Source organism: Crocodylus porosus, unplaced genomic scaffold, assembly GCF_001723895.1.
Source record: "Crocodylus porosus isolate Cpor-Errol unplaced genomic scaffold, CroPor_comp1, whole genome shotgun sequence".
NCBI classification, from domain to species: Eukaryota; Metazoa; Chordata; order Crocodylia; family Crocodylidae; genus Crocodylus; species Crocodylus porosus.
The window spans coordinates 84,118,376-84,133,571 of NW_017728906.1; the positions used below are offsets into that span (position 1 = coordinate 84,118,376).

Below are 15,196 nucleotides of genomic sequence, written 5' to 3' on the forward strand. Positions count from 1 at the left end.
ATATATTGTGTAGCTATGTCTCTTCCACTAAGTGCAACCTGTTTTCACTGGAAGTAATAGAGAATGTTGTTTTGTTCAAATCTGCAGTCTTGTAATCAAGGAAAGCTCTAAAATTAGCTGTTCATTACAAAATAAACATTGCAGATGGAAAAACAAATTCATTCATACATCGTGTTCTACTAAGCACCTACAGTCATTTGAAGCACAAGTAGTGGTGCCATGACTCATGACACTAAAACACCCTGTACATTTTAAAGCACACTGATCTTTGCCAAAGAAAGGGAAAGAAAAAACAACAAAAAAAAGTTCTCTCCACAAACTCCCAGAAACAGAAAACTCACCAACATTCCTCATAACTGCTAAAAAAAAAAAAACCAAAATAAAATTAGCAGATTGTTAGCAAATACCAAAAGCAGGAAAAAAAACAATGTCTGGGAAAATATCTTATTTGTTTAATATTTTCAATAATGCATGTACATGTGATTAAACCTGGAAGCAAAAAAATGCACGTACTAAAGAATGTCAGATGATCATGGTATTCATTTAGAGCATTACACGTGTGCAAGGAACAGTTCTGCCAATAAGCAAGGAAAAAATAAAATCGCTTTTTTATTCAGCAGTGAAAATGAAGAAAGATGGAATAAAGTTCTACTATATTGGAGCCTACCTTTTGGCAGGTGTGCCACAAATTAGCCCTGGCACCATTCCAAGTGCCACTCGATACCCCTCCACTGCCCAATCTGTAGGTCTGCTTCCTGCCCCCCACCCTGTGCTCACTGCTTGATCTACTGCTCTTCTTTCTGCTTCCTGCCCTGTTTGCTACTGTGCTGCCTGTCCCCTCCCTGAACTGTGCCACATGCCACACTTAGAGGCTGCCTATGCCAGTTATGGCACCCATGCTACAGGTTGACCATTTCTTTTCTGTTACATTGTTTTGTATAAAAGCAAACAAATCCACAAAAAGGGACTCTTGTTTGTTACGGAGATTATAACATTATATCTTACATTATTTGATAAAATTCCATTTATATTGCCTCAGCAGTTTATACACAAGGAGAAATTAGACTCTTAAAACCTTTTATTTAGTTGTCAAAGAGTGCTTTCTTTTTACAAAACGTGATAGAGCATTCAAGTGATTGGATCTTGCTCTTGCTACTCTTAAGATAATGATAATTGTAAATGAATACATGTTTAAGGTTAGAAGGAACCATTATGATCATTAGCCCTCCCTCTTTGACAATATAGGCCAGAGAGCTAATTCTGGCCAAAAAAAAAAAAATCAATGGATTCCACAACTAGCCACTAGCCGCTGCCTTGTACCTGCAGTATTTTTTGCGCTTACTAAAGTGGGGATATATTTTTATTATTAATTTTATTTATTTTGCAGTGTTTCTGGCTCTTTTGCTTGTGTTATGAACAATAATTATGTTTCTGGTTCTATTCTTTGGGTTTCTGATGTGATGCATGTAATATGTAGAACAAGCTCTTTTGAGTCAATACATGCTATTATTCCAAGCCTCAGGGCATCCAATTTTTTATTTGATGTACATGTCCCCAAGTGAGCAGAGACAAAAATGGTGGTTATGCTTTGAGGATGAAGTGTAAGAAGCCTGTTTGATTTGCCATTCATGTGATCTAATACCTCTTATAATTATCTTGGTAGGTATAGTATTCATCCTTGCTCACCGTTATATGGTTTGTTACAAAACTGACAAAATGTTTTAAGATCAGAGCTGTCCAATCCATTTAGGTTTGTAGGGCAGGTCTGGACCAACGGGCTTCTTCTGGGCCAGACAACCCATGTCAGCAGTGGGACAGGCAACAGCAGTCTTAACTCTCGTGTGCTGACCATACCATCACTGCTTGCTCTAGTGCTGAAAGGCATCCCCAATGGGGATCTCAATCTGTAAATATATTAGCAGAGCAACCAGCCCCATGGGTTTAACACTGCTGCCACTTGCCTACTGCCACCATAAAGCACCCCTCAACAGGGATCTCAATGTGGAAAAAAATAATGTGGGGCAAGTGGCAACAGCATTAACTTCCTGAGTGCTGGCCCCATCAACACAGAGACTCTGACAATCATGGGAGTTAATGTCATCACTGCCCTGCTGCAGACTTTTCAGCCCTGTGAACCATGATTTAACCATTTGAGGGCCACATGCAGCCTGTGGGCTGTCATTTGTTCGAAATTAACATGGGAGGGGGAGAGATCAATAAACAGAAGACGGGCCTGTAATCTGTGCTATCTCCCGATAAGGATATTACCGGTAGAAAAGCTTATTTCAACTCAGAAATAAGACATGCAGTTTTCATATGCACAGAGATGGCTGCCTTGTAAAGGCTTAGGAGAAAAACGCTGGTTGGAAATAAAGGCTTGAGGATTGGGTGTGTACAGCTGAGTGAATTGTACCAAATTAAAAGCAGATGTTTTGGTGGGGTGTGAATTATCATCTGTCATCTTCTCTGTGATAACTGTTACATCAGTCACCCCATCCCATGCTAACTGGAAGCTAAATTAGGCTTATCTAGTATTTATTTCAATTGAGGTAAATTGCCCTGGTCTAGTTTTAACTTACTGTGGAAAAGCGTGGACGCATGGAATAACTACTGCAGATCAACTGATGCGTGATACTTTAATTTTGTATAATTTGTCCGTCTGTTCACACCAACAGGTGGTTTAGTTACTTAAGACACCGCAGTGACAGGTCCATGTAAGTACATAAGTAGACCAATTATCATTTACAGGACTATGAAACCAACAACAACAGAAATGTCAGCCCACTCTACTGAAGTTTCAGCTTTTTCTTCCTGCCACATCCTATATGTCAGACATTTATGGGAAGCAGAGGTTAGTATCGCTCTAACTACCAAAATATATGCTGGTCTGACTCTGAAGTTCAAGTGGCACTACAAGTTGCCCTGCTTCTGTAGTCCCCAGTTTTCTGTGGCTGATGGACAACAAAATCAAACAAGTAACACACGGCTGGCAACATTATGCTTTGCTCTCCCTGTCAACCTCACTTTTAATTTTCTGTGGCTGCAAAGAAAATTTGAGGATCTGATGGTCAACACACCTGGGACCTCTGCCCTATCCATTACCAAAAATAGTGCTGCTGATTGTACACCCCAATACCTTTCTAAAATACTACCTGGTAGGACTGAGCTGTGTTCCCATATCACAGTTACTTTCTTTTCCTTCATGCCAGCTCAGATTTCCAGCTTCTTCTATCCCATGTGTCTCTAAGTTATGTTAGTGGGGTTTCCCTTACCTGCAGTTGCTCTTGTAACCCCTCAGGGGGAGGGAGGCAAAAAAGATAATACAAACCTGCCTGGCATTATCTTTCACTTATTAAGTTCCACAAAGCCAGTGGGACATTGTGCATGCCTTCCCCTCAACAGCTGACCTTTCCAACTTCTGCCCTCTCTTGCAATGTTACCTGGCCATTCCTCTGGAGAGGCTGCTGAGGGGATCAGAAGGAAGGAGGGTGTGATGTGGAGGTGGAAGATGGCTTCTATAGAGCAGAAAGTGCATGGGTCTGAGTGCAGACAGGGAGCAATTAGTAATTACTCATCTGCATAAAATGTGGGGGAGAAACAAGGAAGCTTGAAGCAATTATCTCCAAAGCTATGATGTCAACAGGGAAACTGCCTGCTAGGGACTGCTATTGTCTTCTTGGGAGTGTTGACAGAGATGAGAAACTCATCTTTAGACAGAAGCTTTAAGATCTAAGGGAAAAGATCAGATACTGGAAGACTCCTGAACAGAATCAGTTTCCGTGCTTGTGCTTTTGGGTTTAGGACATCAGTAAGAGATAGAAGCTAGGGTCAATTACTTTGCCCAATTTCTCATCTGACTTCAGTGAAAATTCTTTAGCCAACTAAGGTTGTACATTATGAAATAATGCATGGCAAATTTCTTTTAACTGATCTGGAAGTCCAGCTCAGACATGCTGAGGAAACAAGCTGAAGGAAACAAAAATATTGAATATACCATTTTTAGGGAGAGCTTAACAACAATTCCCAAACCTGCAATTAGAGAGGAAATAAACTCAGCTAAAGTACCTTCAAGAGTTAAACTAGAAATTGAATACCATAATGTAACTATCCTGAAATATTAAAAGTTCTAAGAAATCATAATGGTTTTTTAATTTAATAACAACAAAAAGAACAAAAAGGAAACTTTTTTCCTTCTCCCTCTTTATAAAAGACATATATGATAATGTTCACTTTATATAGTAGAACTTCTAAATGTAGATATTACAAAAAGGTGAAATGGTGAGCATATTGTCCAAATCGTTAGCATGGAGCATTAGATAAAATCAAGTGACAACTTTTATAACAATTCTTCTACTTACTGTTTCTTCGCGTCCTCAAATTTATGCAGTTTTTTCCGTAGGCCACCTGATTTAAAGCCTTGACAATGAGCTGCTGGCGCACCTATGGTCACTATGTCGTAATTCTGATCTGGGATGGACAAAAAGTGCTTACAAATGAAAGTTCACCCTCTTCACTTTGCTTGAATATCTGTGGAAATTTAAACTACTCAAAACATAATTTTCTCAACCCTCCCCTTCCCTTCTCCCCAAAACTGGGGCCCTTCCAAACAGATCTGAGATCTACAGTAACCTTGAACGGTTTTAATGGCCTTAAGGAGTTGCCAAGTCCTACAAACCCAGATCCCTCTGTCTTAATTGACAAACCTGACAAATGCAATACACCTTGGATATAAGGAAGAGGGATTAACCTTGACACCTGCCAAACTATTCATCTCTCCCATCTGAAGACAGGTGAAAGGGGCTGAAAAATTAGAATCTTTTTTTTTTTTTTTTGATATCACTGCTAATACTTTTTTGCAAGTATTATGGTCCTTATACATTAATACAAAATATTGGATTTGTCCTGGCTACAGTGAAATAAAGTAACTACATAAAAACATCCAACAGGCAGGACTTTGACATCATGACACAACCTGAAAGGATTCTAAAACCTAAAAGGGACATTGAAGCTTACTTCAGCACAAACAGAAAAGGACTGGAAATCTGGTGAGAGAAGGAGGAAGGCACTCCACCACTCAATTTTACCGTAAAATAAAAACAGGAATAATGATACTTACTTTTATTTATTTATTTATTTTTGGTAAAAGTATTCTGAGATCCAAGGAGGGTAGATGTTATGCAATGTTAGATAGTTTAGCACAGCACAGAAGCTGCACTGGTTTGCAAAAACTGAGCTGTGGAAGGGAAAATGGAAGTCCAAAACAAAGGGGAAAACATAAATATATGAGACAATGAGAGAGACGTACCTGATCCTGCATCATCCTGGACTCTCATTCTCTGGATGTGTAAATTTGTAGGAACAAATTCCAATTTTTTATCAGCTTTCAAGCTGCTTGCTTTAAACGAGGGACCTGAGAAATGTGAGAGAGACATATTTATTCTGTATCTGCACTTTAAAACCTTTGCTGCTTCCAGAGGCAATGTGGGATGGGGCTCCTTTCCACACCTGATGCAGAGCTGTAGACAAGGTGAGGGTAATGCTGGGCCAAAGTATGACAACCAGTCTTCTGGTCAGTGGAAACTTGTGCTCCTGAGGCCCATGCAATCAGCAATAAACTGTATGACTGTAAAAATGGAAGGGTGATAATAGGATTCATTTAAAATCTATTTTAGTGAGAAGTTGCAATGTCCTAAAAATCCTGTAACTAACCCTATGGTACTGGAGGACAGTAATATATTAATCTTTGATGAAACATGTTCTCACTGTAAGCAAGACTAAGAGAAAAGTACAAGATGACACAAGAACCTGAAAAAAAAATATATTTAACAAATCCAATTCTAAAAGGAATCAGGAAATCACATCCTTTAAAAAAAAAACCAACCCAACAACTGAACACATTTTCCACTCCACAACACATACTGGTAACTATGCTAGGAAAACACAGGTGTTATGATACCTCTACTCTCTTCAACTTTATAGACTATGTAGTATATGCTACCAAATACAACTGAATTAGATGCCAGCAATTGAGGTATTCTGAGGCTCAGCATAACAGAGTACTCTGTTTATCAAATATTAATAATAATAAATATTAGTTATTGGATCATGTGAAGCACAGATACTAATCTGAAGAGCGAACTGGAATGTGATATGTCCTTAGGAACTTACATACGAAATACTTAGTGTCAGCAAGCTACTTAAGCATGTGTTTAAAAGTTATGCAAACTTAAGTGCCTTGAGGAACTGGAAGCTAACTAAGGAACAAAGAAGTTTACATTTCAGTACTGGACTATTATCTTACTGTTATAGCTCCTTGGACTTGATCCAGAAATGTATTTTGACACATGGTTGGCTTTAGGCATGTGCATTAGTCCCACCGACTTCAAGAGCAACATAAAAAACAAGCATGAGCTGAAGTGGTTTGTTGGATGGAAGTCTCAAGAAAGTAGTCAAGAAAGTAAATATGCAACAATATCGACTGCCAAATAATGTAATCCTCACTACCAGTAATTGCTCTGGTACTTCTTGTTATCCATTATGCATAGAGCAATACCAGGTCTGGGCTCAGTAATTCATATTCTAATTATACCCTTCCCTTCCAGCAATCCAAGGAGAAACACAAGATGTAACTTTAGTATTTGTGTACTGTGAAACTTGACAGCAGTTGCATTTGGTTTCACTGTTATCTTATGAACTGCTTACAGAATTTTTTTTAACTGGAATCACAGAAAGATCACTATTCCTAATGCTGTTCATTACTGTTTTGTGCTTTTAGAATGAAATTCTTTTACTGTGTAAAGAGGCCAGCACACAGGAGTTCCACTGCCTTACTTCTCATTTAGTTATTAAGCCATTAAATTATTTCACATATACATTCCTTCTTATGATGAAACACAGGAATCAAATAACTCCCATAAGAAAAGTAGCAGCATACTGAATCCTCCTGAAATGCCAATAAAATCATCATTTTAGGCCTCTGGCAGATGTTAATTTAGCACAGGATTGGAATCTGACAATTTTATCCCAAATCCCCAAAACTGTGCATCGTGCTGGCCAGAGATGTGCATGGCAGGATGTGCGATTTTGGAAATCTGAGATAAAATTTCTCAGTTCTCAATAATGTGACTGCACGTGTGGGGAGCCTGGTATTGGGACCATGCTCTATATCCTGCAGTGCTGTTTCATCTTGCCAAGACACAGGGAGTTCACAGGCTCCCCCGTGTGCTGACAAACAGAAAGCTTCACAGTGCAGCCTGGCATCAGCCTGCATTGTGGGCTTTAGGTGCCACTGCATAGGGAGCCCTCAGCTGATGAGCTCCCCACATGCTGGCAAGCTGAAAACTGCACAGTACAGCCCAATGCAGGGCAACCATGTGGCTTGGTGCATGGGAAGCCCATTAGCTGAGGAGCTTCTGGAGCACCAGAACTTAAAGGCATGTGGTTCAGCCCAATTCAGGGCTACACCATGCAGCTGATAAGCTCCCTATGTGCCCATACCTAAATCTGTGCAGTCCAGCCAGATGTCAAACATGCTACATGTTCAAATTAAAGTGCCTAGCTTTTTAGCTTAGCTATTTATTAGCTATGGAACATCTTTGTGCCTGGCTTGCACGTTATTGCACCATAAATTGGCGGAACGTGTGGCATGTTATAATGTTATAATTTATCATGGAATTAATATGTTACTTGCACAATAAATACAGCATCTACCAGGGTACAGAGAGTCCACCAAGTGTAGGAAAAGCAGCCAAACAAGTAACACACAAAAACACAGAGATTTTTGGTTACAGAAAAATAAACATTTTTACACAAAAGTACACACATGCACACACACATAGCATGCATTATAAAGTGTCAGAAAATATCAATATACAAGGAACAGCAATGAACCGGGGATTTCTGAGGCCAGTTCACTACAAAATAGGTTCCACCCTATTATTAAGCTGAATCAGGAGTGTACACTGGCAAAGATATATGCCTATAACTTCCTTCATTACACAAATATTGTTCATTATTAATTATGTGAAATTTAGTACGTTATATTGCCAGCGAAAGCCTATAGAAGAGAATTTGGGAGATTAAGCTAATATAATTTATTGTGCTGAGTGTAAGTTATTAAAAAAAATATATCATGAAAAATTTGAAACTGGAGATCACCTACCTCTCCCCCACAACATTATTCATTGTGCCTTCTTTGCTAACTTAAGTTGCAAAAATAACTAATGATACGAAGTTCTAAGTTAACTTCTTGGCAAAACAAAAAGAGTAAAAATGTTTGGTTCTAATATTTTTTTCTATTAAACCAAGACTAAAGCAACATTTTTTGTTCGTGAATGTGGTTTTTTAAAAGGAACACAGGACTGGACCACATTACCCATTGTTACTGAAAATAAATTTTGCTAACCTTTGTACTGATGGAGGTCAGTTAGGTTTTCCTGATAAGTTAGTATAATCGTTTGGTACTGAGTAACTATTTGTCGACGAAGGCTTTCCCAACAGGGAGACAGCTCTCCCAGCTCTTCTAATTCACAAACCCTAGAAGAAAAAAAAAAACCAAAAAAGTCTTCAAATCTGTTGCACAGTCAACTAAAATAAACAATCCCTTGTGATATCAATGCAGCAGAATCCTCAACCAACACACGCCAGAGAAATCCATCACCAGGGGATGTTTCAAAAGATATTTACCAATGCACTGCAATAGACAAAAGGTCCACTTAGAGTTATTAAAAAACAAACAAACAGTGTTTTACTTTAAACTTAGCACACTACTGTGCAAAGCCCAGCTCATGCCCAGAAAAGGCATCCCATTAGCTGGACCCAACTTGCCCACCATCTGTATAGATCCAGAGCTTTAGTGGGCCTTTTTGCCATTTTTATCTAATAGACGATTGAATCAGCTATTAGATAAAAGCACCAAAAAGTAGCAAAAGAAGCACTGGATCTATACAACACACTGCTAACTAACGCACTGCCTGGATCAAACTAATGTATTGCTTCTTCTGGTAAAATGGTTCGTTTGGGGTTTTTTTTTAAGTCTGTAAGGAGCCACAGAGATGACTTTCCCTCCCTATCTCAATTTTACCAGTATTCAATCAGGGATGGTTCCCATACAGAGACTTGGAGTTAGAGAGAATTCTTTCTTCACTTAATGTGGCTGAAAAGCCTCTGTGCTGTGGAAAACATAGAAACTGCTCGTTTCTGCTACCCAAAAAATAGAAAGTGCATAAGAAGGTGGAATCCACCCAATCCTTGAATCCACCTGATATACTGTAATGGTAAGCACAAGGATCAGCATGTGGAGCAACTGTGCCAATAAATACGAAGAGGTACAATCTCTGCTCCCCTTAAAGACTCACACAGACCCTTCCATAGCCACAAACATATCCAAATTGTGTCAAAGTGTTCAAAAAAGGACCACAAAAGGCTGAAACACATGAATGAAATCTTCTCAAGATTTGTTGGGTTGAAAGAAACTTTAGGCAAAGAGAAAAGTAAACAAAGTTGGTTGAATAACAGTTCATTACCCCTTATGTGAGTATTTTGGTGGCGTAAATCCCTGCCAGCTTGAGACTACTACAATGCTCCATAATTATTATCTGACTTTTTCAGTGGAGGGTTCTGTCCTAGTTTCAATAATATTATTTCAGAAGATAAAAGCAGAAGGCCTAAGGAGCTGTGTGAGAAACATTACAAATAACTGATTCTTATTATAGTCACGCATTAGTCAACAACTTGAACTACAGAGTAATACTTCTCATGCTTCTCTTACACTTAACACACAAGTTAAAAAAGCATTATGCTGATTTCATTCCAGTGCTCTATACTGTTGCCAACTGTTGACATGCAAAGCCTCCAAAGTCTGCAATGAGTTGCTTACTATGATTACTTTGGAAGATTAAACGAGAAGTTGGAATGTGAGGCCAAGGAATAAGCAAATGCACTACTTCTCTCTCTCAAACCAGAGCAGCTCAACATCTCTATCAACTATCACCATCAACTATCACTATATCCACTCGATTTACTTTTTATCTGTTTTATTTCAATTCAAATCTACCCTTCTGGTTTTTAAAGCCATCCATGTACTCACCGAGAGAAAACAGTGCTCCTGAGTCTTTTAGGCTGCATTTTAAATTAGTTTTCAGTAGTATAGAAGGCAGCCAATTGTTCCAGGAGTCACTTGACAGCCCTGTGGTGGTTCTGGCTTTTCTTCTCAAGAACTCTATTCTTAATCTGCTGCTCTACTCACTCATGCTCCATTCATCCAGCTGGAAATGGTTATCATTTCCCTGATGTTGACACATCTATCCAAAGTTCCCTCCTTGCCTACAGATATTTTCATTCCTTAAATGCAATCTTCTTTTTCTGTTTGGCTTAAAATGATTCTGTTAAAAATTATAAGATGCTGTGTATAAATGATGCCAGATATAAAAGTGTCATACATTGTAATGTACTGGCCCCTATGCCTGCCATTTTCTAAAAAACTTTATTATGATGCATCATCTCTGTTGTGTCATCAAAGAATTCGATAGAAAATTTTAAAAAGTTACAGCAGTAACAGTGAGATTGCAATTATGCATGTAGCCAGCAATATTCTTACTAATGCCACACAGTCTATGGCAATCAGAATGAGAGCCAGAACTAATCTCTTTGTTTCCTCTTTTTGCACTACTTCAAGAAATTCTATTATATTTAAGAGTTATAAAATAGGTAGGTATTAATGTGACCTATTACAGGCTCCCCATGATGCAAGAACCATTTAAGGTCTCAACTTCCACGCTGAAAAATGGTGGTGTGAGCGCTGATACACGACACTGGAGTCTGCTGGTATGGGGTAATTACCATACTCCAGCAGACTCGATTAACTGAGTCTGCTCCAACCCATTGTAATTACAGCGCATTGGAGCAGCTTCCCTGCACATGTATAGGCACTCATAACCTATAGCTTTTCACTTTTCAGCAGCAACAAAAAACATTTGCCATTCCAAAATATTAAAAATAAGTTGAGAATATTCACCATTAAAAATATATTTCAGATCCCTGAAGTTGCATTTTATACAACCACCGAATATCAGGTGAATAAATGTATAGGTCACAAAAGCAGCACTTTTCACTTTCCATTTAGCCTAACCAGACCTATAAGTAACAGAATAGGCCTGATTCTTCTGAATACATACATAAGGATAAATCCACCAGTGGGTCAGAACCTAGCTGGTATAAATGCCTTAACTCTGACTTCAGTGGAACTATGGTGATTTATACCTGCTGAAATTTTAGCCCAACAGAATTAACTAGTGTCCTAGTAAGCAGAATATTTAGCCTGAACAAAACATAGTTCATAACCAATGTGGTGGTGACACGAAGGAACTGACTTCAATGTAACATGGCAGTGGGCAAGTTGCTTCACTTGCTATTTTTGCTGAAGTCTCTGTTGTAACAAGCTGCTCCTTGGTAACTCAGCAACAGACACAAATCATTGCTCTATTACCATATTTACTTGAATACAAGACAAGGTTTCTTCCACAAGCAGCATCGGGAAAAAGCTCTTGTCTTACATTTGTATACAAGGAAAACTCATTAAAAATATACTGCCTATCATTACACTACTGCCAAAAGCAGCATGTGCTCAGTAATGAAAACCAGCTATAAAGTTGATTAAACACCGAGCAAGTCTATAAAACATATGGCCCATATTGGGCAAACATACTGATGGGAACTTTAGACAAGGATAGATTAGTACAGCCCATCTGAAAAAAATATATGGTAGTACTCATTGAATGCAGTCCCCCTCTGCAGCAACTCTCTTTCAAGTCATGGTGAGCCACTACACTGTACACATTTTTACTTCCTCTTCACTCCCACAGCTGAGCTGTGCCTTCTTTCCCACTTCCAATGATTCCAAATGGGGCCCCAAACAGTTCATCCAGAACCTCTCTGTTGCCCCCTCTCTCTGCAGGGCAGATATGATTAGTGTGCTCCCATTCTTCATGAGGTGAAGCTGGACCAAGCTGCCCTGCATCTGACCTGCATATACACTTTTGGAGGATCCTAAGACTCATGACAAGAACACCTAGTTCCAGTCATGGTGGGAGGCTAATTAGCATGTGAATCCTTTGTGGGAGGTGTATGGAATACACACACATACTGAGCAGTGCGAAGATGTGGGGTCACCATGACTCGAAATGCTATTGACTCTGCTGGGGCCCATCCCAATGAATTATATAGTAAAGAATAAGAGTTTCTAACATCATGCATAGCTTGTGCTATATATATGTAAATACAAAAGTGCTTCCTAAAAGTGTGTTTGTGGACTACATGTGCTAAATCTTGGAGTTTCAAAAAGCATAAAATGCAAGAATTCTGTCTGAAATAAGTCTATGGGTACTGATGGCTAGAAAATGGTATTGAGAGGTTGGTTTTTGGGAATTGGCTTATAGGTAAAACAGATACTGCATTAGAACAATGGTCCAGGATAATGGCAAGGGCTAATGGATTTCTAAAAGCCTGTTAGTGATAGTTTGCTTCAAGGCCCACTGTGTCCGACATAGGCAAGCAGGAAGCAGACACACAGGCTGGGAAACTGAAAACATGTACCACACATGAGATGTGGGACTCTGTCATATTGGCCAGGTCATAGTGCCCAGCTGCAGAACCCTTAGGAGTTCCAGTTTTGGTAAATGGGTTAAATTAGGAGGACACCAGTAAGGCCCAAATTAGGATGTGTACATGTGATGGGCTTGTGAAACAGGGAGACCAAGAGATAAAGAGTCATCATAGGGAGCAAAAGAATACAAAAGGAGGGATTTCAGAGCAACAAAGGGTCCCCAAGAGGAGAACCCAAGGCCACCATAGACAGCAGGCACACCATCAGCCCATCTTACCCACCCCACTTGGTAAGGGTGGGCCCTGGCTTCTGACCTCCAGGCTGCTGACATCTGACATTCAAGACAGAACCTCAGAGTAAAGACTGCATAATGGCCAGATGTACCTTGACTCTGTGAGCCCGGGGACTGGTAGATATAGAATTGTTTGCATTATTCTTATCTGCTATCACTGTGTATCAATACAATTTCCCCCCAGATCTATTTTTCCTGATGTAGCAGTGGGAAAGGGACAAATTCAAGTCAAAACTTACAATAATTAGATTCTATACCTGGAAAAGTATAACACATTTATAAATGTTCCACATATAGAATGTAATTTTGGGGAGGGCTGTCTTGTATTTGAGTAAATATGGGAATACATGCAAATCTATTCAACCGTACCTTGCTGCATCTTCTTCAAGCAAAAGCTTCACAAACTGCCTGGGGATGTGCAGTGACAGCACACTCTCAGCCATTTGCTCCAAGATCCTCAGGTGGTTCCCATCAGTTGTGGGGAAACGGTACATCCGACAAATGGCACCACCAAACACTAAAATATTAAAACCATATTATGCAAGGATGTGATCTGAGTTCAATGCTAACAAATCTCTCCTCTTTGTCCTCACTCAGTGATTCATAACCAAGGTGCTATGGTAGCTTCAGGGTGCCATTAAAACTTTTTAATGAAGCCCAAGGGTTCTATGCCATATAAATCCTGTTAGGTGTGCAAACGTTCACATGATTCACAAAGTAAACCCTGTGATTTTAAATAGAAGTCTACAGTGTTAAAAACATTCTGATCTGCTGTGATCCAAGTCCTTTAAAGCAGAATCATTGCTCTATTATTTTTCTTTAGTATGTAATTTAGTTCATGTACCAATACAGATTATTCAAGCATAGTTATTAAAAAACACCCCAAAAGTATTAAAACACTGTTAATACAGAGAAAATAACAGGACAAATGTTATTCTGAATGTCTTTACAGACGGTGCATTTTTCCTTGTACATAATTTTACTGGAGAATTATTTGGTCTAAAATCATTACTTTTCTTTACGGAAATTATTATTACTATTATCTAGATGAAGAAAATTCTATTCTATACTGTGCTAGCCTAGCCTATTCAGGGTTTTATACCACCTCCACTATAATGCAGAGTATTTGGTATCATATTTTGTGCTATAGAATGCTATAGTGCAAATGGCAAAATAGATTATCTTGATTGACCTCAATTCAGCAGCCCACCCTTAATCAACTTTAGCACACACTTAACCACTTTGCTGAACTGAAGCCACAGTGTAGACACAAGATTAGGTCTAACCAATGCTCCCTAAAAAAGAACTATCAAGCATAAATAGTGGAGATATTAAATCAACAAGAGATGATCCATCTATGCTACTTACCAGATTTCAGTAATGCGTCCTTCCGTAATGAAGCATATTTAGATCTGATTCCTAGAGATTCTGTTAAACTTTCATCAACTGGCAAGACTGTCTAAAGAACATAATAGCAAACGTTAAATACAATACAATACTACACCTTCACACCAAGTCAACCTACACTGGTCAGTATCAACATGGCAATATAAAGGAAACATTTAACATAGTTGAAATTTTTATTTAAAATATTCACTATGTTCATCATGGACAAAATCTATCCTGACTGTAAGATGAAATAACAAACCAACTTAACTGCTGGTTGCCTGGTACACTTCTGAGTGCTGTGAATATGATAAGGCCAAACTCTCAGCTGTTGTAAATTACCCTCTAGTTACATCAAGTTACACCATCTGATTACATGGCCCAATACACAGTGATAATAATTTACATTGTAAAAACAATATATAGAAGTTATTTCTCAAACATACCCAGAATACAGTCTGCAGTACTAAACATTCTCTCTATATGCTGCCGGGCAATGATAAATAACTTATCTGGAAACCATACATTTTACTACCATAAAAGTCCAGGTCTCAACTAATGGTGTGTTTTGTTCTATTAAAATAGCTTAGAGCATTTCCAGCCCACGAGCCACCTGTTTGGAAATTCTACAATCCCTGTTTCTCTAACCATGTTTTGTTTGACATTGCCTTCTGATTCACAGGTTAACATCCATGAAGGTCTTTTAGAAGGTCAACTACTGCATCATCAACTAGTACATCATCCACAGCAACTGACAGAGGCATTTAATGCAAGCTAGTGTGTACCAGGCCTTGTTTATTACCCAAAATTATTTTGTACGTCACCATTACTACACTACTGCAGTAATCTAAGATTTGTCTAAGACTCTTACACAAACATGAAGCAAAAGCTCTCAGCGTATTGTAGGCTTTGTCTCA

The 15,196-nt window shown here is 38.8% G+C and overlaps 1 protein-coding gene across 9 annotated transcripts in view; it reads right to left on the minus strand.

Annotated features, from left to right (window-relative positions):
- The window catches only part of INPP4A (inositol polyphosphate-4-phosphatase type I A), a 135,711-nt gene that overhangs the window by 46,037 nt on the left and 74,478 nt on the right, over positions 1–15,196 (minus strand). For 7 of the 9 annotated variants that reach the window (XM_019529456.1, XM_019529459.1, XM_019529463.1 and 4 more), the window contains exons 10-15: positions 14,262–14,352; positions 13,263–13,410; positions 8,405–8,535; positions 5,306–5,410; positions 4,359–4,467; positions 342–359 (exon numbers count right to left, since the gene is read on the minus strand). In XM_019529456.1, the coding sequence (XP_019385001.1) occupies positions 342–359; positions 4,359–4,467; positions 5,306–5,410; positions 8,405–8,535; positions 13,263–13,410; positions 14,262–14,352 (602 nt within the window). The remainder of the gene's footprint in view (positions 1–341; positions 360–4,358; positions 4,468–5,305; positions 5,411–8,404; positions 8,536–13,262; positions 13,411–14,261; positions 14,353–15,196) is intronic. The other 2 variants (XM_019529462.1, XM_019529457.1) reach the window with 1 other exon arrangement.